Source organism: Delphinapterus leucas, chromosome 15, assembly GCF_059928025.1.
Source record: "Delphinapterus leucas isolate spDelLeu-1000000601 "Yukka" chromosome 15, BTC_Dleu_Yukka2, whole genome shotgun sequence".
In the NCBI taxonomy this organism is placed as follows: Eukaryota; Metazoa; Chordata; class Mammalia; order Artiodactyla; family Monodontidae; genus Delphinapterus; species Delphinapterus leucas.
In genome coordinates this window covers 67306361-67330709 of record NC_143143.1, presented here as the reverse complement: position 1 = coordinate 67330709, position 24349 = coordinate 67306361, and the positions used below count along the sequence as shown (strand labels likewise).

The 24349-nt window shown below is 51.9% G+C and overlaps 1 protein-coding gene across 1 annotated transcript in view; it reads left to right on the top strand.

Annotated features, from left to right (window-relative positions):
- The first annotated feature begins 1695 nt into the window (after positions 1-1695).
- The window catches only part of TGM2 (transglutaminase 2), a 32467-nt gene continuing 9813 nt past the window's right edge, over positions 1696-24349 (top strand). Inside the window, exons 1-9 of the mRNA XM_089895433.1 lie at positions 1696-1765; positions 4211-4462; positions 10310-10552; positions 14202-14320; positions 17021-17149; positions 18193-18370; positions 20665-20800; positions 21719-21822; positions 23393-23635. Of these exons, the coding sequence (XP_089751559.1) occupies positions 1696-1765; positions 4211-4462; positions 10310-10552; positions 14202-14320; positions 17021-17149; positions 18193-18370; positions 20665-20800; positions 21719-21822; positions 23393-23635 (1474 nt within the window). The remainder of the gene's footprint in view (positions 1766-4210; positions 4463-10309; positions 10553-14201; positions 14321-17020; positions 17150-18192; positions 18371-20664; positions 20801-21718; positions 21823-23392; positions 23636-24349) is intronic.

The following is a 24349-nucleotide window of genomic DNA, read 5'->3' as shown; positions in this document are numbered from 1 at the left end:
ACCTTTGTGTGTCTGTAAGTGCCCCAATCTGATTTTGTGTCCACCTCTGGTGGTGTGTGGTCTGTGTGTCTATGAGCTGGGTGCATCCGGACACCTGCTTATTTGTGTGTAGTTCTTGGTTGGTACCTGTCCGTGTGTGTCTGGCTGTGGCTATGTACAGGCGTGTCTCTGATTTTAATCTGATTTTCTGTCTACGTCACTGTGTCTGTGTGTCCAGGTTTATTTGTCGTATCTGTCACAGTGTGTCTGTGTCTCTGTGCGTCCACAACCCTACGTCCCTGATTGTGTGTCTGTCTGCTCCATATGTATCTTTATCTGACGGTGTATGTGTCTTCTTGATCCCAGGTCTGACCTGACTGCGGGTCCATGTCTGTGTATCCAAGTATGCCTGTGTGTCCTGGTGCAATTGTGTGTCTGTATCTGTGTGTGTGTTTCTGTATCCAGGGGTCTCAGTTACCCAAGATCTGACTCTATGTATCCAGGTGTGTCTGGGTATCCTGGTCTGTGTGTCCCCGTGGCTGCCGTCCCAGCCCTGCTCTGTTTCCCCAGGGGGCGCCCTTGCCCAACCTTCACTTCCTCCCTCGTCTCCTGACCCCCGGCTGCGGCCCAGCCGGCTGGTGGAGAGGAGCGTGGACCCAGACAGGACACCGCCTCCCCGCCAGGTCCCCGCCTTCCCGCGAGGCCCCGCCCCTAGCCCGCCCCTAAGCGGGCTATAAGTTCACCGTCGGTCTCAGCCTCGCTAGTGGTCTGCACTTGGAGAGTCCTAACACGGGTCTGAAGAGCACAGCCACCACCCGACCATGGCCGAGGGTGAGTATCAGGGTCAGTGCAGTATCAGGGTCAGCGCCGCTGCGACCGCTCAGGGGCCCCGGGTCCAGCCATCCTTACCTGGTCTCTGTGGTCCCACCGGTGCAGTGGGGGTCAGGACCGGGCTGGGCTCAATCCCTAAGTCCCCGATTTGGAGCGCACCAGGTGGGCTGGGCTGGGTGAGAGGTGCCGGGCTCCCAGTCCTGGCTCTGCTTGGGGCCTCAGCTTCCCCATCCCCAGGGCATAGTCATTAACCTCTGCCTTCCTGGATTAGATGAGGCAGTGGAACACGAAGGCATGTTACGAGCGGTGAAGTACTGTGTTAGCAGACCATTGTCACTTGTCCTCCGTCAGTTAGTGGGAGCTGGCTCCCTGCTGCATGCCAGGCGTGAAACTGTACAGAGGGTGCTGGCCTGGACTCAAGTACTGAGTTTTGGTTAGTCCGTGGTGGTGTGTAACCCAAGCCTGGCTGTCTCCTTGGCCTCGGGGGCCAGAGAGGAGCTCCCAGCATCCTATGGGGGAGAGGCCTGAGAGCAGACTTGCTTTCCTAGGTCCCTCCCTGCCCTCAAGTTCTGCAACCCTGGTCCTTGTCCACTGGTTGAGTCTCAGTTTCCCCTCCTGTAAAACATGGACAGTAATGCCAGTCCTCGGTACATCTGTGAAAGGACTGGAGAAGGAGCTCAATTCATTTCCTACACACACACACACACACACGCACACACACACACGGGCAGGGCTACCATTTCAGAGGAGGGATTTCTACGATGGGAGATGCGCCTGTACTAATGCTGCTGGACTCGGCATCCTGGCTGACTCTCGGGTCAAGTCCATTTGGACGTGGCCTCTGCACCACCGCAGCCCCCAGGAAGGAGGGTGGGCAGAGCGAACATGGAGAGGGACCCGGGGCGCGTGGAGCTGGAACAAGCAGGAGGAACCACCGACGTGCCCGACCTGCTGTGTGATCTCAGGCCACCTTTGTCCCTCTCTGGGACCCGGCTCCCCAACACATGTGATCGAAAGCCAGCTCAGGGCTGGCTGTGACGCGTCACCTAGGCGGCCACTTGTGCCCCATGCAGTTTCCCACCCTGTCCCCAAGAGTGGGGTTCAGTAGACCTGGGGGACTCTGGAGATGCCAATTATGATGAGCCCCCTGCCCCATTGCCAGAGTGGCCACTTCCTACAGGGGTCCCGGTGGCCTGGAAGACCTCGGGTCCTTTCTCAGTGCAGAAATCCTAAGATCCTAGACCCCAGTGTTTCTGCACCTCTAGAGCTGGGCATGATTTCTGGAAATCTTTCTTCAGACAATAGAGTGAGAAAGCACTGCATCTGCCCCAGACCAGGGACTGACCATCTCCCTAAGGTCTCCTAGGGGGACAACAGTGGCCTCTTTCTTGCTTAAGCTCTCTGGAGTTGAAGTTTCCCAAAACAGTGTTTCTTCACCCCAGCAGGCCAGCAGGAAGTTCTTCCCTGTGGCTAGCGGAGGTCTCTTGCTGTGATTGCAGGGGCCTCAACTTTCGCCAGGTCTCCTCCTAGGCTTGAAACAACACGGGACGTGGGCGGGGGATGGGAGGGGTGGAGGGGTCAGGGGGATGGACAACAAATCCTGAGCTGTGAGTGAGGTTGTTGCCAGTGCGGGCTCCCGAATCTACAGCCCTGGATTCAAACCCCAAAGCTTCAGCTTGTGCTTGCCGTGAGACCTGGGGCCGTGTAATGTCTCTGTCTACAAAGTGAAGGTAGTGGTAGTAGCTGTGTAGGTGGGTAGCTGTGAGGTTTAAGTGGAGATAATCCGTGTCAAAGCCCTCGGCAGTTACTGGGCAATTTGCGCCTCATTTGGGGGATATTCCATGGCGGAAGGGAGGAGACCTGCATGTATGTCCCTGTGGAAGGGCCCACTTGCTGGGTGACTTTGGCAAATCCCTGCTCCTGGGCCTCAGTGGGACCACATACTCTTAAGGGCCCCATAATTCTTAGCATCTCCCTTGCCCACTCCTCTCACCCTACGGTCCCCCTAATCTTGACCTTGATTAGGTCAAATTGAACTTGCCAAGGTTTTTGAGATTTGACCCTCACTCTCCCATCACCCCAATCCCTCCCCTGGTCTTCAGCTCCCTCTGAAAATATGGGAAAAGAGAACTTTCACATATCAAACTTTTGCCCTGGGCTCGGCCCTGGGGAAAGGGTGTCCTCTGCTAGACCTCACAGCAGCCCTTTGACGCTTCAGAAAAGGAGGCACAGAGAGGGAGAGACACCTTCCCCAGGATCACACAGCGGCACAGCAGAACTGAAACTCAGGTCCAGAAGACTCCAAAACCTCTGTCATTGAAAAAAATTAATATTATGGAGAATATTGAACATACATAAAAGTAGAGAGAACAGTAGAATAAACGCCTATGTTCTCGTCACCTGGTCCCAACTACCACCAACTTATGGCTACTGTTGCCTCCTGCCCTCACACCCCACAACCCATTATTTGGAAACAAATCCCAGGCATCACATCATTTCATCTGTAAATATTTCAATATATCTCTCCAAAGAATAAGGACTCCTTTTTAGACATAAACAAATTAAAAATTCCTTAATATCACCATTATACATCAGTATTCAAATTTCTAATTGCCTCATGCACGTAATAAATAGTTTTTAAAATCAAAATCCAAATAAGCGTCACACAGCACAGTGGGTTGTAATGTGTTTTAGGTTTCTCTTAGTCTATAGGTTATCCCTTCAACTTCTTTTTCTTGTCTTTTCTTTCTTTTCTTTTTTTTTTTTGTAATTTATTGGTTAAAGAAACCGAATACTTTACCTATAGTTTCCCAGAGTATGAATTTTGTTGACTGCTTCCTGGTTCTGTGTTTACATCTTCCTCAGTCCTCTGTATTTTCTGGAAATTGGAAATTGAACCTAAAAGGCAAAGCCTGTGTAATTAATCGATACCGAATACCACCCCCCTTTTTACCAAAAGAGCCCTCCAATCACAATAGACTAGCTCGTGTTTAGTAGGCATTTATTATGAGCCAGGCACCGGGCTAAATGGCTCACCACAGCCCTGTTAGGTGGGTCCTGCTGTCCCCACCTGTGGACACATGGGGAAAAGTGAGGCCCAGAAAAGCTGAGTTGCCTGAGGGCCCACGGCTGGGAGGTGCAAAGCCTTTCCCACTTGCCGCAGTGCGCGCAACCTGTGATTAAGAGCTGGGGAGGGAATTCCCCATCGGTCCAGTGGTTAGGACTCCGGGCTTCCACTGCAGTGGGCCCAGGTTCAATCTCTGGTCTGGGAACTAAGATCCTACAAGCCACGCAGCATGGCCAAAAAAAAAGAGTTGGGGAGATTCAGGCCCAGTTAGCCCCTGGGGGACAGGGCGGGTGGGGATTGGGAAGGCTGGCTCCCGGGGGGCGCCCTGAACCCCTCACGTCCAGGGAGCTCAGGGCTCACAGCTGGCTGAGGAATGGAACCACGGCTCAAGATCTGTCTCCACAGATCTTGTTCTGGAGAGATGTGACCTGGAGCTGGAGGCCAATGGCCGTGACCACCACACGGCTGACCTGTGCAGGGAGAAGCTGGTGGTGCGACGGGGCCAGCCCTTCTGGCTGACGCTGCACTTCGAGGGCCGAAACTACGAGGCCGGCGTGGACAGCCTCACCTTCTGTGCCGTGACTGGTGAGTCCCACGCCCGCACCTCCCTGTTCTGTGGTTTCGTTGTCCCCTGACAGACCATGGGACAGGTGACGCCGTTCCTCTTCGCCCCCTGAGAAATTCCCAGCAGTCATAACCCATTTTACAGATGAGGGAACTGAGGCCAGAGAGTGCAGAGATGTCTCCGCAGGCCCTCAGTCTCGTAGATAAGTCTGTGCTTCTGGACGCCTGGGTTCCTGACAACCTGTTGTCACCAGGGTTGAGGGGTAGGTTTGCCGCCACACGGGTCCATCAAGGTCCTGCCTGCCTGCCTTTTCCCACATGAGAACAACTTCCCAATTCTTATCAACAGCCACCCCCGCAAACCCACACAACCTGATGAAGCCTCTGGGATCAGGCCCAAAGAGGGTCTGGTTGGTGGAGAGAACCCCAGCTGCTCCAGCCCTCTGAGTGGGCAGTTTTATGTTCCCCTGGTTCTTTCTCTAAGCCTTGGGAGGCTGCCTCAGGCTCAGGAGCTGGACAGACAGACCTGGGTTCTGGTGTGGACCAGACTGCCTACCCTCTGTGTGGCCCTGGGCAAGTTGCTTAGCTTCTCTGAGGTAAAGCGCTTCTGGTGGAAGGTAGTTAGGTGAGAAGGGCCTGACATGAGGGAGTGCTCTGCAGATGTTAGCAGCTGTTTGCTGGTCTTGCTCCAGGGACTCCAGTGATGGATGAAGGGACATTGAGGCCCCAACCACCCCATCCCCAGATGCCCAGTGTCCAGTCTTCTTTGCTATTCCCAGGAAAGTGGCCTTAAATGCCAAATCCCTGGGTTTGGCTTCTGATGGGAACCACTCCCTTGAGGTCAGAGAGGGGCCGCCTGGCTGGGACTCTGGCCCAAGTGTGGGAAAGGTGAGCCCTAGCTCTTCCTGAGGTCTCTGAGGCCAGAGAGCAAGCAGGCTGAGGCCCGTACTACCTGGGAGGCCGTTTGATAAAGCTTATCACAGTGCCTGCAGACCGGCCACGGATATCCCCTTCATCCCTTTCCTTCCTCCCCCTTCCCTTCTGGCAGGAACACACCTACTAGCCAGGGCACCCCCCCACACATACACATACCCAGCATCCTTGGGGTTCTTCCAATGAATCTGAGGGGCCTCCTGCAAGTCTCTGATCTTTCCAGCCTCAGTTTCCCCCTCTGTAAAGTGGAAGGCTGAATCCATGGCAGTTAAGGGCTGGGTGTGGTGCCCTGAGAAGTGTCAGGCTTGGCTTGATGAAAATCACATCTATGCTGTATGCATACTCATCCTGAATCCTTCTGTTCTGGAAGCATAACTAACACCCATTTTACAGATGAGAACTCTGAGGCTCAGAAAGGTCAAGTTACTTGCCCAGGTCACACAGTAAGTTAGGGACACAGCAGGATTGAAACCCTGACCCCAGAGTTGAGGCTTTTCATTGATGTGATCTGAGAGCAGGGACATTTACTTGTTCACCACAAGTGCCTGCCGGCCTCAGTTTATTCCTCTGTGAAATGGATGGTAGATGAACTGCCAACTTGGGTATTTCCCATCTCTTTTTCCTTCTTTCACTTTCAAGGTGTCCGAATTTCTTTCTCCTTCTTCTCCATTTGTCTAGGTAGCCTGACACTAGGTCACGAGGCCCCAAGTTCAGGGTTGGGGCCACGGGGGAGGCAGGCAGCTGACCTTCTTACCCCAGCAGCTAATCTCTGTTCTCCAGTCTCTGCCAACTTATCTCAAATCATAGCCAACCTGCCTTGGTAACGTCCACAGCCCCCGGGGCAGCCACAGAAGGCACTGTATCTCTGGGTGCACTCGGCCTCCCTGTCTGAGCTACCAAGACCCTCCTGTGGGCTGGGGAAGCTGAGAAACAATACCAGGAAGCGGGGCCTTCTGTCTTGAGGCCTGGCTTTGGTCAGCCCCCGACCCTGGGCCTGGCCTGGGCACCCTGCCCTAGTGTTGGAACATTCTAGCTTATGATCAGCCTGTCCTACCTCTTCAGGGAAACTGAGGCCCAGAGAGGGGAGAGAGCTGGCGAAGGTCATTCAGCAAAGGGGGTGTGTGACCTGACCCCACCCATGCCCAGATGCCATGCATTTCACCCTGACAATTCGAGGCCGGACAGGCTCTGCTGTGGGGTACAGACCACAGCAGACAAGCACCACCCTTGTTAAGGAATAAAGCCCTGATTCCCCCCAAGGTGGGCCAGGGTTGGGAAAGTGGGTCGGGTGAGAGTGAGGTCATCCTGAAGCAGTGAAAAGAAGCCTTCTGCAGCTAATAGAAGGCTTGACTCTGGAAGGTTCCCCTCATCCACCCCACCCAGGCCCTCACTGCCGTGGTCGGGGTAGTGGCCAGGACCCCTCAGGTCTCCAGGGCCATTTACCCAGGGGAGTCTCTGTAGCGCCTCTAGCCCCACAAAGAGTACCATGTGGAACCGCAGCCAAGGAGTTTTCTAAGCCAGTTTATGTGAGCAGCAGTGGGGCCGGGGGGCAGCCCGCCCGCATCCCATCCACCAGGACCCCTCAGAAGAAAGGGGTGTGTAAGTGCGTGTATGTACACGGTTGCCGCGGGACAGAGAGAAAGGGAAATGTGTTTCCTGGCCTGTCCCTGAGGGTGGTGTATCAATAGTGATGGTGGCTATGGTACCTGGCCCAGGCCGTTACCATGGAGACCAGATCATTGATCATCCAAACAGAGTCTTTTCTGAGAATGAAAGCGGTGCCATTAAGAATTATGCTGGATAAACAAATGGGACCTAATGAAACTTCAAAGCTTTTGCACAGCAAAGGAAACCATAAACAAGACCAAAAGACAACCCTAAGAATGGGAGAAAATATTTGCAAATGAAGCAACTGACAAAGGATTAATCTCCAAAATTTATAAGCAGCTCATGCAGCTCAATAACAAAAAAACAAACAACCCAATCCAAAAATGGGCAGAAGACCTAAATAGACATTTCTCCAAAGAAGATATACAGATTGCCAACAAACACATGAAAGAATGCTCAACATCATTAATCATTAGAGAAATGCAAATCAAAACTACAATGAGATATCATCTCACACCAGTCAGAATGGCCATCAGCAAAAATCTAGAAACAATAAATGCTGGAGAGGGTGTGGAGAAAAGGGAACACTTTTGCACTGCTGGTGGGAATGTGAATTGGTACAGCCACTATGGAGAACAGTATGGAGGTTCCTTAAAAAACTACAAATAGAACTACCATATGACCCAGCAATCCCACTATTGGGCATATACCCTGAGAAAACCATAATTCAAAAAGAGTCATGTACCAAAATGTTCATTGCAGCACTATTTACAATAGCCCGGAGATGGAAACAACCTAAGTGTCCATCATCGGATGAATGGATAAAGAAGATGTGGCACATATATACAATGGAATATTACTCAGCCATAAAAAGAAATGAAATTGAGCTATTTGTAATGAGGTGGATAGACCTAGAGTCTGTCATACAGAGTGAAGTAAGTCAGAAAGAGAAGGACAAATACCGTATGCTAACACATATATATGGAATTTAAGAAAAAAAAAGTCATGAAGGACCTAGGGGTAAGACAGGAATAAAGACACAGACCTACTAGAGAATGGACTTGAGGATATGGGGAGGGGGAGGGGTAAGCTGTGACAAAGCGAGAGAGAGGCATGGACATATATACACTACCAAACGTAAGGTAGATAGCTACTGGGAGGCAGCCACATAGCACAGGGAGATCAGCTCTGTGCTTTGTGACCTCCTGGAGGGGTAGGATAAGGAGGGTGGGAGGGATGGAGATGCAAGAAGGAAGAGACATGGGAACATATGTATAAGTATAACTGATTCATTTTGTTATAAAGCAGAAACTAACACACCATTGTAAAGCAATTATACTCCAATAAAGATGTTAAAAAAAAAAAAGAATTATGCTGGGACCACAGGCATAAAATGAAACTACCCTGGGAAAACTGGGACGTATAGTCACCCCAACTTTGCCCCTTTCGGTCTCAGTTTCTGTATCTGTGAAGTGATTCAATTGAGCTAGACAATTACCACATGCCACTCCAGTCTCTGAGAATTCTGATTTGTAATATGATCTCTTTGGATGACTCTGGGGGTAGTTCATATTTACTGCATAATTACTATGTGCTAGTCACTACTTTAAACTCTCACTGATTCTTCTAAACAGCATTAGAAGGTGGTAGTGACAATAATAAATAATAACTATCATTTATTGAGCACTTACTATGTGCCAGGCACCTTGCAATGTGCTTAACAAGCATCACCTTCTTTGAGCCTCACAATGACCTTATGAGGAGGCATTGCAATTGACCCCATTTTACAGGTAAGGAAACTGAGGCACAGAGAAGCTAAATAGCTTGTCCAAGGTCACAGAGCCAGTTTCAGACCTGGAGTCGAAAATTTCCAGGCGTGTAGTCTAAGCCTGTTTTCTTCTTTGATGAGAAAATCACAGATCAGAGAGGCCTGGTGACTTAGCCCAGGTCACACAGCACTCAGGGTCTAAATAGTGGAACCAGACCTAGGCTGGCTCTCGGACCCCAGTGCTGCCCAACTTCTCCCCTAAATACTGGCTCTGGAAGACAGGGAGCATTTAAAGGCTTACAGCTGGCTCCTGGCACTCAGACAGGGCCCCAGAGGCCTGTGTCATGCCAGTTAGTTCATAGTTATATTTGGGCCTGGGAGTGGGTGGGGCTGGCAGGTAGCCCCTCAGTGAGCAGGGCCCCATATTGTCAGTAGTGAGGGGGGCAGAGCTGCAGGGAGGGAGATGCAAGAATAAACAGAAACCCTCCCGAGCAGCCGCCCAACCAGGCAGAGGAGGTTTTGTTTCTTCTCTCTGCCGCCCAAGTCCAGAAAGAGTGACCAGCACCCCTCACCCTCCCCATGACTCAGACCTGCCTGCATGGGCTAGGCCCTGCCCTCCAACTGAAAAAGAGCCAGTTCAAGACAGGCTCTCACCACACTGAGACCTGAAACCCCCCCACTAGGGAGCATCCCTTTTGGGAATGAGAGGCACCTTGGGGGCAGCCCAGGGCCTAGAGATGTGGGCTCAGATGTTAGCTTTGCTGCAGACCCCTGGGATGTTCTTGGGAGAGCCCTTCTCTCTGAGCCTCAGTTTTCCCTCCTGTACAAGGGATCTTGGGAGAAGCAGGAAGTGCCAAGGTGCTTTGTAAAGTGTAAAAGGCTGTAGGGAGGTGAGGGGTAGTTCTGGCTCTTCGTGGCTGCCTATGGAGATACAGAGGCAAAAAGTTGGAGGGGCCCTTGGGAGATAGACACCTAGACCTGCATTGGCCAGCACCCTCTGCTAGCCAAGAGCAAGCAGGCTTTCAGAAAGGCCCCACTGGGGACATCAGAGGACCAAGGTCCCATTCTACTCAGAGTCTCGGCTTCTTTTTCTGAAAGTTAAAGGATTTAGGCAGGAGAGGAGGACCTTCGGGGAGTATCTTGCCTAATTCCTGTCCATGTTATAGATGGGCAAACTGAGCCCAGAGAAGAGAATGGTCTTCCCCAAAGTCACGCCAGTCCAGAACAGTGTGACTGTGACCCTGTCCTAGGCCACACTGTCCCCTCTCCCAGGAGGAGCCTCCTAGGAGATTGAGGACGTGCTGTGTGCCTGCACATTTTCACATATCCCCACAAAACCATCCTGCACATTTTGGGGTCTAATCCCCATTTTACAGATGAAGAAGCTGAGGCTCAGAGAGATGAAACCTGTCCCCAAAGTTCCCTCAATGGTTAGTGACAGAACTAGGCCTCAAACCCAGGCCCAGGGGACCCCAGACATGTGCTCTGCTCCTGCCAGCCCTGGCGCTCACCCCCCCTCACCACCCCTGGCTCACGGTCCCTGCTTTCTCCCTCTGCAGGCCCAGCCCCCAGCGAGGATGCCGGGACCAAGGCCCGCTTCGGGCTGTCCGATGCTGTGGAGGAGGGTGCCTGGGTGGCCACAGTGGTGGACCAGCAGGACAGTGCCCTCTCGCTGCAGCTCCGCACCCCAGCCACCTCCCCCATTGGCCTGTACCGCCTCAGCCTGGAGGCCTCCACTGGCTACCAGGGCTCCAGCTTCGTGCTGGGTCACTTCACCCTGCTCTTCAATGCCTGGTGCCCAGGTGAGCTGCGCTTCATCCGCGGGGCAGGGTGTGGAGATGGGCAGGGCTGGACCCACCCGTGGGAACCACTGAGGGTGGGGGGATGGGGTGGAAGAGACATCCAATTGAATTGAGTGAGGCCTACTCTATATAGTTCCGTGCTCCAGCCTCCCAAAGACCTTGTGATGTCGGAACTCATTATTCCCATTTACAGAGGAGGAGACAGGCTCGCGGAAGCAAAATGACTTGCTCCAGCCTACACAGCTACGAAGGGATCTCACCCTGTGTCTGAGGCCCTGGCACTGTGAGCTGGGCCTGGAGGTGGCCTGGGTTCAGGAGCCCAGTTCAGGAAAGGGCTGCCCAATGGATGCCCAGGGCCGCGGCTTTACGCCTGGTTCTGTTTCGTGGGGCTCTGTTTTAAATCCCACCAGACTGGCTTGGGGAAGGGAAACAGGGAGGTGGAGGGGCAGGGTACCCAGGAGAGGTAGGCAGGAGCAGTTTGGTCACCTAACTGCCTCCTTATACACTCTTTCAGTGATGGCTCTCAGCAATCCCCGGGGGGAGAGGTTAGCATCCTCGTTTTACAGACGGTAAACTGAGGCTCAGAGATAAGTGGTTTTAGGCAGGTCCTTCAAGAAGCAAGTGGGTGATGCTGGACAAAACTAGAGAGTCAGGGAGAGGGCTGAGTCTATCTCGAGCAGATGGGAGGAGACGGGCGCGCCACAGGCCTTCCCAGGCCTCAGTTTCCGCATGTGACTTACAAGACAGTGGGCTCTCTTTCCTTCCTGCTCCTACGGAGCCCAGCAGAGAGAGGGGCCTTGTGGGCGGGCCCAGCCTGGGAATGGGCTGTCCCTCCTCAAAGCCCGGGCCCAGGGCAGAAATTCTGTCCTCTCCAGCATCAAGACAACCAGCTTCTTACTAGGCCACTGCTTTCTTTCTTTCTTTCTTTTTTCTCCATTTTGGGGCATTTTATTTGAACAGAAAGATTTTTTTATTTTCTCTTTTACATACTTTTGCTTTTATTTCTAATTATAACAGTAAGACATGAGAACACCCTCTCTATAAAAGCTTCAAGCACTACAGAGAGACAAGCCCCCCCTTGACTCTCTTCCTTGGGAAACACCATTATTAGATGTCTTGGGGGGGGTTATCTCCTTAGATTCCAATGTATGTGCCTGGAGAAGTCACTGTATTTTTTCTTCCTTCCAGTTTTATTGAGATATAATTGACATACAGCACTGTATAAGCTTAAGGTGTACAGCATGATGACTGTACACGATGACTTATGTACATCGTGAAATGATTATCACAAGTTTAATGAACATCCATCATCTCATATAGATACAAAATTAAAGAAATAGAAAAAATTTTTTCCTTGTGTTGAGAACTTTTAGGATTTATTCTCTTAAGAACTTTCATATGTAACATACAGCAGTGTTAATTACATTCATCATGTTGTACAAGACCTCACTGCATTATGGGTTTCCCTGTCTTTCTTAAACATAAAAGAATCTTACCATATACATCAGCCTACAACTTGGGTTGGTTTTTTTCTACCTCTCCTGTACATCTTGAGGCTCTTTCCGTATCAGTCTGCAGACATCTGCTCATCCTTTTTAAGAGCTGGGAGTGCCCTGGGTCTTGCCGGCTGGATGGTTCATTAGTCTGGCTCCCACCCACAGGCATGAGTTGATCCCCTGTGGCTTATCAGAGGGAGGAACACCCTTGATCACATGCCCTGTGGCCACACGGAATGGTTTCTCAGGACAGAAGTGGCCTTGCTGGACCCACTGTCCACTCATTTTGATTTTAGTCAATGTGAACTTACAGCTAGTTGGCAACCCTGCCCGCAGGGCAGGAACGTGGCAGTGCCCCTCCCCGACCCCAACACCGTGGGGTTTCAGAGTTCAGGGAACGGGGAGTGAGGGTCTGGGGGATGTCCCCTTCCTGTGTCCTGGCCTCCTCCCTGCCCGGAGAGTTGGGCTGACAGTCAGCCAAGCAGCACAGTGACTAAAGGGACCCACATCCTAGGCCGGGAACTGGTGATGCGGAGGCAGGAAGTTGGGCTCAGTGGGGGTGGGCACACTAGGGGAGGAAACTGCTCTCCCTCTGGGGGGAGGGGGGATCTGCCCGTGACCTGGGGGCCTCCCGTCCCTGAGCTCCAACATGGTCGGGGTCGGGATCTAGCGGCCCCAAGGCCTCCACCTTTACCAGCTAGAGACCTGAGCGGGGACATCATAGTCCCAGCTTCCTGGGCTGCGGTGGGGACACTTCAACATGTGCTGACACCTTCACTGGATGAGAAAGTACCGTGGGCTTTGCCTTCTTTAAATTCTTCCTCCCGCGCTGCCACTGATTTACAGCCACATAGTTTATTTATCTGAAGGCTGATGTTTATTGCGCAATCTTCAGAGCCACAGGGCAGGACGCAGAAGACACCCAGCCACTTTCACGTTTGCTTCCTCCAAGCTGTAAAGTTGCTGGTCACTGTAGAGGAGCCCAGGGGTCTGAGGGGCCGGGCAGCTGCATCCCAGGCACTGGACATGTTTCCCCAAGCTGATTTCAGTAGGCACGCTGCCTGGGCCCGCCATACTTTTAGGGACCCATGAAAATGTGTTAATTTCTTTTAAAATCAGAAGAAACAAAATGAATGTTCAGGCCAGAGAATGTGTTTTAACATATAATATTAATATGTTCATCATTATACCAATGCAGTCATAAAATATATTTTTGTTTTTTTTATTTTTTTGTGGAGGAAGGAGCCCACGGAGGCAAAAATGCCCAGAGCCGACCAAAGTCATACCATGGCTCTGGAATTCCCCTTCCCAGCCTCAATTTCTTCACTTTGAAGTGAGGATTAGAAAGGCCAGGCTAACCTTTGCCTTCCTGTCATCTGGCCCCACCGCCCCAGGCCCTTTTCTGTCGTCGCTAGCCACAGGCAACTAAGTGCCCTGCGTCTTCCAGCAGGCGCACCTCTGCTCTCTCTGGTCCTCTGCTTAGAATGTCATCCAGGCAACCTTCAGATGCCAGCTGACCCCCCAAGCTGGACAAGGACCCTCCTCCCCTGAGCTGCAGTGACACTTACTCAGCTTTCTCTCCACCTGAATGATGCTTCTTCCTCGCACTGGCTCAGGGCTTTAGCTTGCAAAGCACCTTTCAGATCTGGGATCACATTTTACTCTTAGGGAACACAGTCAGGTGGCAGGAGAAGAAGTGACCTGCCCAGGGTCACACAGCAAAGGAGACTCAGAGCTAGGGGGTTCCTGACTCGTGGCCCAGCGAGTGTGCCTGTCTCTTATTTTGGCATCAGTTTTCCCATCTGTAATATATTCTTGAGCCTCAGTTTTGCCATCTGTAAAATGGGGCTTCCAAGGATCCCTTCCACATGGGCCTTTTGTAGAGATTAAACAAGTTAATATATGTCATACATTTATCATGGGTCCTGGCACATGGCAAGTGTTGGATAAAAGACAGACATTGTTGTCACTGATAATACCTTATCTCACTGATATGGGATTATTAATTAATGACTAGTTTTTCTGATTAAAAGACAGAAAGGCCTCTGAGAAACTGACCTGGCCCTGGGGAGTTGGCACCCCGGCTGCCATGTCTGTGGGGAACCTGGGCCTTGCCAGACCTAGAGTTGAGGCCCTTTCCTTTTCACCCACAGCGGACGCTGTGTACCTGGACTCAGATGAGGAGCGGCGGGAGTACGTCCTCACCCAACAGGGCTTCATCTACCAGGGCTCAGCCAAGTTCATCAAGGGCATACCTTGGAATTTTGGGCAGGTAAGGCCACACCCTGCCCCTCCCAGCCATCTTAGGCCCACTGTGTGCTAGGTCCTGGGTCTGAGACAGTCAAAATCAAAGTCAGAAGTGTGAGCAGGTCTGAGTCACCCACGCCATGCTGTCAAAGATTCAAGGGCCCTGAAATGGCTAGAGGCTTAGAGAGGGCCCAGGCCAAGCCTGAGGTCACACAGCAAAGGGTGGCCCTTTCCGCTGTGGGAGCAGCAGCTCTGGATTCAAAGTGGGAAAGAATAGGAGGGCCTTTGAGAGTTGTGGGGCTGGCAGGTACTCCATGAGGGAGAAGGGGAACATTCAAGGCCATATATCAAAATAATGGGCAGCACTGGAGAAAGCTTACAATATGCTAGGCATGTGCTGAGAGGGGCTTTAAACCATTATCTAGATCAGTGGTTCACAAACTCGAATATATGTCAGAATCACCTAAAAAAATGGGTTAAAACACAAGTTCCTGGGTCCCATCCCTAGTTTCTGATACAGTAGGTCTGGCTGTGGGCTGAGAATTTGCATTTTTAACAAGTTCTCAGGTGATGCTGATGCTATTGATCCAGTGATACTTTGAGAATCACTGTTGTATCAGCTAGCTACTGCTGACTAACAAACAAGTCCGAAACTTGGAGGCTTGAAAAAACAATCATTCGTTATTTCTCATAAATCTATGGGCCAACCAGGACATGGCTGTCTAGGCTGGGCTTGGCTGATCTCAGCTGGTTGGCTCATCGCTGTACCATGTGATTCCTCCTCTTTCAGCAGGCCAGCCTGGGCTTGTTCTCCAAATCAATACTCTTATTTCCTCTACTATCCAGCACCCCATAAAAATTCTTGAGATATTGCTGAGAAAACTCATGAAGCAAGAACCATCACACCCCTCGCCCTTCAACCTCCTTGTGTATTAGTGGGTGTTGGCCTCCTGGGGTAGGGTTCACCTTGAGATTTCTCTTAGCAGCCCCTGGATCAGGCTCCATGTTCAGGACTAGAGAGTCCTGCCCTGGGATCATAGGATGATCCCTGAGATCTGGGGCTCTGGCCTCAGTTTCCTCTTCTGAATATTGGGGATAATAATCGTAAAACTGCCTCCAAATAGCTGCGGAAACCCTGTAGCCCTCTGCGGGATGTAAACAAAATGGTGATATGACTGTGATGCATAAAACACATCAAAAAATGAATTGGCTCTTATTTCCCAGGGCTCTGTATTCTCCCCTGAGAGACAGAACAAAGCCAACTCCTCCCTTTCATTTTCTGAGTTGCTGGTCTGTGTCCAGGTTGTGCGGGGCCGTGGGACATGGCCTTGCAAACTTCCGGAAGTCATCACTAGCCAGGATGATAAGACCTAAAGGAAGGAAGGGAATCAGGCAGTTCCTGAAGTAGGCAGAATTTGAGCTGAGCTTTGGAAGAGGTGGGTGCCTGGTATTCCAAGCAAAAGGAACAGCATTAGCCGAAGCTCAGAGGTGGGAAAGTTTATGTTGTACCTAAGAAGTATGTTACAGTTTGGGGAGCACTTATATGAGAAGGGGCCCCAGGAGATGACGTGGGAGAAGTCAGCAGTGTTCAGGTTGTGAACAGCCCTGAATGTCAGGCAGATGGCAATAGGGAGCCACAAAATGAATGGTTCAAGCCAGGGAGGGCTATTCTGTGTCATGGAGGGAGACCTGCGATAAGGCCTGGTTTGGGACAAGACCACAGAGACGGGGAGCAGGGGGCAGACAGGAGAGCCCTTGAATGTGACGGATGGGTCGTCCAATGGAAGGTGACAAGGAGAGATTTTGAAAAACATAACATCTGAGTTGCAAGGATGAGAAGGTGTGCGTCACACAGAGAGAGGCAGGAAGAGCATTCCAAGCAAAGGAAATAGCAAGTACAAAGGTCCTGAGGCAGTGAGCCCGGAGCAGAATGAGTATGGGTGAGAGCGGTGAGAGATGAGGTCAAAGATGGGGTGGGACACAGATCGTTTTTCTTTGAATTTTATTTATTTTTTATATAGCAGGTTCTTATTAGTTATCGATTTTATACACATTAGTGTATATATGTCAATCCCAATCTCCCAAGTCATCTCACCACCACCTCCCTTCCTCCGCCCCCCTGCCACTTTCCCCCTCCTTAGTGTCCATACGTTTGTTCTCTATGGGACACAGATCTTAATGGGCCCTGCAGGCCACAGGGAAAAGTCTAGATTTTACTCTGGGTGCAGTGGAAACAGGAGTGATGAGATTAGATTTACTTCTTTACAGTCTATACTTTGGTTCCAATCCGAACGGTGTGTGGCGATGGGATGGGGAAGGAGGGGAGGCTTATCAGCTCTGCAGGGTGAGTCAGGCTTGAGGGAAGTGAAGACGTGGTGGTGGGGGAGTGCAGTGGCTGGGCCTGAGGTGAGTCGGAGGGGAGGGAAGCTCCAGGGACGCTGGGCTTTTCACTCTGGGCTCTACTCCACGTTCCCAGGACCCCCCAGCCTGGATGCAGTCACACCCCCTCCCCCTTTCTCACACACTCAGTCATTGTCCCACCTCACCCCGCCTTTCCTGGGCCAGGAAAAGCTGGCACTACAGAGATGTGACAGACCCAGCCCGAGCCTCCGATCTGGTGTGTGAGACAGCAGAGGGGTCCCACAGCTGCTGGACTTCACGGCAGGCTTCCCAGAGGAGGTGACTTCTCAGCTCCCTCATCCTCCCCTTGTTTCCTCTGACACAGTTTGAAGACGGGATTCTGGACATCTGCCTGATGCTCTTGGACGTCAACCCCAAGTTCCTGAGGAACGCTGGCCGCGACTGCTCCCGCCGCAGCAGTCCAGTCTACGTGGGCCGGGTGGTGAGCGCCATGGTGAGTGAGTAGCAGGCCCGCCCCAGGGGCCCTCCCTTACTGTGATGATGGAGGCCAGGCCCCGCGCTGGGCACGGTGGGGGAACCCAGGAGATGGGTGAGTCCCAGCTAGGAGACCTTGTATTTGGAGAGACAAGGTACAAATGCGGGTAATGCCATGTGGTCCCTCAAAGCAATCCATTCATTCATTCATTCACTCACCCATCCAGCAAGTATTCGTCAAGTGCCACCCACATCCTAGGCACCAGGGAAAAGCAGGTGTAAGACATGAATGGTCTCTAACTTCATAGAGCTTCCGTTCTAGGGTGTGTGTGGGAGGAGACAGGCGGAACCACAGTATCACACGAGTGCACAGTCATAAATTACGATGCACTCGCCAAAGGGGCCAGATGTGTGACAGTGTCTGAACACAGGGCCTAACGCCAGCAAGGGGCTGGGGGACCTCCCTGGGTGATGAGTCCCGAGTTGACGTAGTAACTGGGAAGATAAGAGCATCCCAGGCAGAGGGGACAGCTTGTGCAAAGGCTCCCTGAGGAGGGGCGGCTGTGGCAGGTTTGAGGAGCAAAAGAGGGGCCGGTTTGGCTGGAGCAGAGCACAAGCAGGAGGGTCGGATGCAGGTGGGCTGCAGAGGGGGCAGGGCCAGACGGTGCAGGCCTCAGGGCCACGGTCAGGAGGCTGCATTTTATTCTCGAGGTTCTGGGAGTCTGGGGGCAAATGACACAATCTGGGCAGGGGCCAGAGGGGGTCTTTGTAAAACTCAGGTCACGCCGTGTCACTCCCCTTCCACTCCACGGACAAATTCACATCTCCAGCATCACCCTCACGACCTTGACCCCTCTCTACCTCCTCCCTCCCGCTTCTCTCTCCAGCGCCAACCATCTCTAACCTCCCAGTCTGTCACACCTTGGGATCTTTGCACCTGCTATTCCTTCAACCTGGAACGCCCTTCCCTGCCTTTCACCATGTGCTGAACTCATGCCCACCCTAGTGCAGCCGTCACCCTTTCCCCAGGCTTGGTCCCTCTGATGCTCTCGCTGGTTGCAGGTCAACTGCAATGATGACCAGGGCGTGCTGCTGGGACGCTGGGACAACAACTACAGGGATGGCATCAGCCCCATGTTCTGGATCGGCAGCGTGGACATCCTGCGTCGCTGGAAGAATGACAGCTGCCAGCGCGTCAAGTATGGCCAGTGCTGGGTCTTTGCTGCTGTGGCCTGCACTGGTGAGCGGCACACGGGATGTGAGCGGGCCTGGAACCGCCCTTGGCTTCTGTGAGCCCGGGTCCCTGCAGACTTCTCCCAGGCCTGATGGGTAACGGAGCCAGGGAGATTTGGTCAAATAAGGGGGCGTCTGACCCCCGTGGTCACGGGGTTTCTGCAGGGAGCCGAATGGTGGATCGACCCAGGGACTCGAGATGGACTGCCCGGGTTGAATTCCAGCTCTGCCTCTGGCCCCTGGGAGGACTTGGGCAAGAGAACTGGTGTCTCCAAGCCTGTTTCCTCATGTGTAAAATGGAGACAGCAGTAACTGACCCAAGTCCCAGGGGGCTCTTAGGAACCGGGGAGATGTCACTTAGCACAGTCTCTGGTTCAAGTTAGGTGGGGTTTGTGGGTTTCCGGGGCAGCTGGGATTCCTCAGCTGGATCTTGGGGCATTTTCTCTGTGTCCATAAGTCGGATGACAGTGATCGGATGGACGTTTGCAGTGATGGGCACTGTGACACACTTTTCTGTTCGGCCAGGCTGCCCATACCCATTACCCTCTGAATCATTACAAGCTGCTATTATTAGCTCCTCTTAGAGGAGGAAACGGAGGCTCAGAGAAGAGAAGTGGCGTGGCCAAGGTTGCACAGCTGGTGAGCGGCACAGCCAGGCTTGGAACGAGGTGGGCCCGCCCCTCTAAGGCCAGCCTCCTGGCCTTAGACTGTGATGATGGGGCCTCCCGGGACACCATCCCTGGGACAGGAGTGGAGCCTTGCTCCCTGGGCAGCGGCGACAGGTCTCCCCAAGCCTCAGGTCTGTACTCTGAAACCTGTCACATGGTGGGGCAAGGCCTGGGGTTGGGACATCAGCCCTCGCCACGGGCAGCAGAGCATCCAGACTCTACCCAAGTTAAAGGGCACAGGAACCAGGCAAGAGGTGAAGGGTCACAGCTGCTCCTTCCTTCCTCCTCCCAGTGCCCTCATGTCTCCCGGCCAGAATCCAGGGCCATCGGGGAAGCTCTTGCCCTGGTTGATGTTGGGCACAGGGCAAAGGTCACATCCCTGCCCCTCCCCCGTCTCAGAGACTCAGCCTCAATCAAAACTAAAAGTAAACCAAAGGTCCTACAGATTGTATTTAGTAGGGCTTTCTGTTGCACTTCTTTTTTTAGATGCTACTTTCTTTACCTTACCCTGAGAATATGTTACTTTTACATTTTACATAATAAGTAACATAACAAAATGAAGGAGGAAAAACACCCATAATTCCCTCTGTCAGGAGCACCTAGCATCACCATTTGGGCAGGATTCGTGCCCGGGGTCTTCGTCCCTCCTCTGTGGTCTATAGATGCCACTTGATATCCTGCCTCTTTGTCACCTATCATTCCAACACCAGTCCCTTTCCCAGTTACTCTGGGCTCTCTGTAAACTGTGCTGAGGCCCAAATGCAGGCCCTCCTGGTCCACGATGGAGTCCCAGTGCACCTGAACCCCGGGCTAGAGAGGAGGAAACAAGGCCTAGAGAGGCGAAGGGACTGGCCTCAGGCCACACAGCCTGAAGCAGCTGGGGCTGGAACGGAAGGGCTCCTGACCTTTGTTCCCTCTTCTGCTTGCCCCGCTGTCCACTCCTCACTCTGAATCTCTGTCGTTCCTTCCCTTCCTCCTTTTCTTTCTACTTCACCCACTCCTTCATCCCATTTGACAAATTAGCCTGTGCCAGGCCTGTGCTGGGCTCTGGGGATATAAAATAAGACAGCTCGCTCACTGCCCTCAGAGGACAAATGAAAGAATCCCTCGCACACCTGTATATTGAGAATGATGATGCATCGCCAGTTTTGCTATGAATGCAAATGATGGGGTAATCTAAACCCGGCCGGGTGGCCTTCCTGGCCCAGGGTACAGCATATGCCAATGTCCTGGGGCTGTTGGCAGCATGGAGTGCTGGAGGAGCAGCGAGGCCAGTGTGGCTGGAGCAAAGTGCGCAGGAGGTGGTCAGGGGCCAGACCCTCCAGGGTAAGGGCCGCGATGGAGGTCTGGCCTTGACCTCGAGGGCTGTGGGTAGCCATTGAGGGTTTAGCAGAGGACTGTTAATGTCAGATTTGCATTTAGAGTCTTTTGTTATCTGTGATGTGAAAGGGAAAGAGTGGACATGGGCCAACAAACGAGGTGGGTGCCATTGTCCGGGCAAAGGGATGGCACACCCTTACCAGTGTGCAGTGCTCCCTGGGGTACAGATGGGCACGTGGAGGCCAAGCAGAGCAGATGTGTCTAGGGCCTCAGCTCATCCCCTAAGCTCTCTCCATTGTGTCCCCCGACCCAGTGCTGCGGTGCCTCGGCGTCCCCACCCGCGTCGTGACCAACTATAACTCGGCCCACGACCAGAACAGCAACCTGCTCATCGAGTACTTCCGCAATGAGTTTGGGGAGATCCAGAGTGACAAGAGCGAGATGATCTGGTGAGGGGGGCGCTCAGTGGGAAGGATCCCCTGGAGAGGAAACTTGGGGCGATTTCTCAGAGGAGGTCACATTTGAACTGGGTTTAAAAGTTGAACAGTATTTGGACAAAAGGAAGCGGGCCTTGGAGAGGCTCCAGGAGGGGGACAGCAGGAGCAAAGGCCAAGAGGAAGGAAAGTCAATGCAGGGAGCATGAAAGGGCATCAGGGAGAACACACCGTCCGGGGTCTGCACTGCCAGGCTGGGGGTCTGGTCTTGATTCCAAAGGCTTCAGACTGGAGAGGGGTGTGCTGATGACCGGGGGGACAGATCGGAAGCAGGGGGCGGGGCTGTGGTCCAGGTGGGTGGTGGTGGGGTCTGAATCCAGGCGGAGCCTGTGAGCTGATAAAGAAGGAAGAGTCGGGGCTTCCCTGGTGGCGCAGTGGTTGGGAGTCTGCCTGCCGATGCAGGGGACACGGGTTTGTGCCCCGGTCCGGGAAGATCCCACATGCCACAGAGCGGCTGGGCCCGTGAGCCATGGCCGCTGAGCCTGCGCGTCCGGAGCCTGTGCTCCGCAACGGGAGAGGCCACAACAGTAAGAGGCCCACGTACCGCAAAAAAAACCAAAACAAAACAAAACAAAAAAACAACAACAACAAAAAAAAAAAAAAAAAAAAGAAGAAAGAAGAGTCGAGAAATTAGGAGGTCCGGTCAGCTGGGCATGCAGAGCCACTGAGAGGGGAAAGGAGTTGGGGAGAGGGGTTGAGGACTCCCAGTGTAGTTGGGAGCACCCAACTGGGGCCCCCAGAGGAAGAGCAAAGTGTGGGATGGGATGTTCTGGGGTCAGCTTAGGACAAGGCGAGTGTGGACAGCCCACAGGAGGTGACCGTGAACGTTTGCGTGAGAGTCCTGGTCCACGTTCTGCTTTGTTTCCCCAACAGGAACTTCCACTGCTGGGTGGAGTCGTGGATGACCAGGCCTGACTTGCAGCCGGGATACGAGGGGTGGCAGGCCCTGGACCCCACGCCCCAGGAGAAGAGTGAAGGTGGGTAGGCAGGTGTGGCCCCATTACTGAGATGAAGAAACAGAGGCTGGAGGGGACCCACCCAGCAGAGGGGCTCCTCAGCTGGAGAGGGGCAGAGCTGGGATGCTAACCCAGGTCTGGCTGACTCCAAAGAACATTGAGTGTTGGGGGACCTCATTGATATTTTATAAAACACCTCTTTTATAATTTGAAAAGTAATTCATGCACATTGTGGAAAACAGAAAATATGGAGAAGCACAGAGAAAAAAAGTCAAATAGCATCTTTGTCCTCTTCCCCCCAAGAAATTTCATTAACATTCACACACAGCTTCCAATAATTTCAAATGAATCATTCCTCAGAATAATATTTTAAATACACACAATATAACACCTAGGGTTCAATTACATTGCAATATAGTTATCAAAAATTTTTAAATAAATTTATGATATAGTAATATATGCTCTATATAACAAGATTTATTAGTAGAATCAATAAGTTCCATAATTTTGTGGTAGAGATGAATGCAATCTATATTTCCGGTTATCTGTAACAACTATAAAGAGAGATAAAAATATCTGTGGTTCTTATGAGTGACAAGTCATAAGTGCACCTAAGACTGTGGTTTTTGGTCTTTCACAGTCGAAGGAAGTGAAAATAATGATGTAATTTTTTCCCATCCAAGTTTATGAACTCCTGAATTCTATTTGCTGTGCCTTGTGGGTTCCATGGACCCCAGGTTAAGAACTCTTCCTGCACATGGACTTTCATCCTGGCCCTGTCACTTCTCCATATATCGTTAGCATTTCTCTATCAGATAGTTTTCTGTGATTTTAATTTTAATTTAATGTTACCACATTCCATCAAATGGACGCACTGTAATATAGCTACCAAGCCTCTAGTCCTCAACATTTAAATTTGTGACCAGTTTGAGGCAGTGGTAAACCACACCCAGATAAACATCTAGCTCTCTTGTTCATTTCGTTAGCACACACTCCCTGAGTCAGTGTCAGACACTGACTGCTACTCTCAGTGTGGGCAGGAAACCAGACAGACACACACCCCTGTAAAGTACTGCCTACAGTTGGCTCCCTCACTTCCTTAAGTGCCTTGGGATACACTTCTGTTTATCAAACACATAGAGATAAGTGTTTGCCAATCCTCATTAGGTAGGTACAAGTATCCCCACGTGAAGCCAGGACTCAGAGAAGGTAAGTGACTTCTCCAAGGTCACACAGCTAATAAGAGACTGAGCTTTGAACCCCAGAAGCTGGGTTCCAGGGTCCCCTGGAATTCTTTTTTTTTTTTGTCTTGTTGCATGCCTTGTAAGATCTCAGTTTCCCAACCAGGGGTTGAACCCCAGGGCCCCGGCAGTGAAAGCGCAGAGTCCTAACCATTAGACCACCAAGGAACTCCCTTCCCTGGAATTCTTAATTCTTACCTGATGCTGCCTTCTTAGAAATGGAATCCCTGAGTCAAAGGCTATATGGTCTCTAGGTTTCCGGCTACGTGTGGTTGAATTGTGGAAGATTCTGGAGGTACCACCCTCCCCTCAGCCCAGGCTCGTCTTACCCTTCTCCTCCTCCCAACCAGGGACATACTGCTGTGGCCCGGTTCCCGTTCGTGCCATCAAGGTGGGCGACCTGAGCACCAAGTACGACGCCCCTTTTGTCTTTGCCGAGGTCAACGCCGACGTGGTGGACTGGATCCGGCAGGATGATGGGTCCATGCACAAGTCCATCAACCACTCCCTGGTCGTGGGGCAGAAGATCAGCACAAAGAGCGTGGGCAGAGATGAGCGGGAGGACATTACCCACACCTACAAGTACCCGGAGGGTAGGGGCCCTCGGCTTATCACTGCCTTGCGGATAAGCAGCTTGTTTACCAGCCCAGAGGGCGTGTGTGTGTGTGTGTGTGTGTGTGTGTGTGTGTGTGTGTGTGTGTGTTTTCTGGCAGCTTGCAAACAACAATGATCTGTAGGTTACTCTCCATTTCAAGAAATTCCTTAGAATCAGGTGCAAACTTGACAAACACACTGGGGGCAGGGGGACAGTGGTAAAGGATCATTCATTTAGAAAAGAATTCTATATTCCACAAAAAGATTTCATTTGGTTTTTAAGCCTCACTTTCTTTGTTGGTTTGACTCAGTAAAACTGAAAGGGATGGCTGTTATACAAGAGAGGCTTTCATCTTCACAGAAAAATCATGATGTCCATGTTGTTTAACAGAGCTTATTAGTGGTGGGAGCTCCAACAATAGATGGTCAATTCCATGCTTTTTTTTTTAATCTTTATTTTATTTATTTGGCTGCACTGGGTCTTAGCTGCAGCATGCGTGATCTTTAGTTGTAGCATGCGGGATCTTTAGTTGCAGCATGAGGGATCTAGTTCCCCGACCAGGGATCAAAGCCGGGCCCCTTGCATTGGGAGCACGGAGTCTTAACCACTGGACCACCAGGGAGGTCCCTCCATGCTTTTTTATTTTTATTTTTTTTTTCCGGTACACGGGCCTCTCACTGTTGTGGCCTCTCCCGTTGCGGGGCACAGGCTC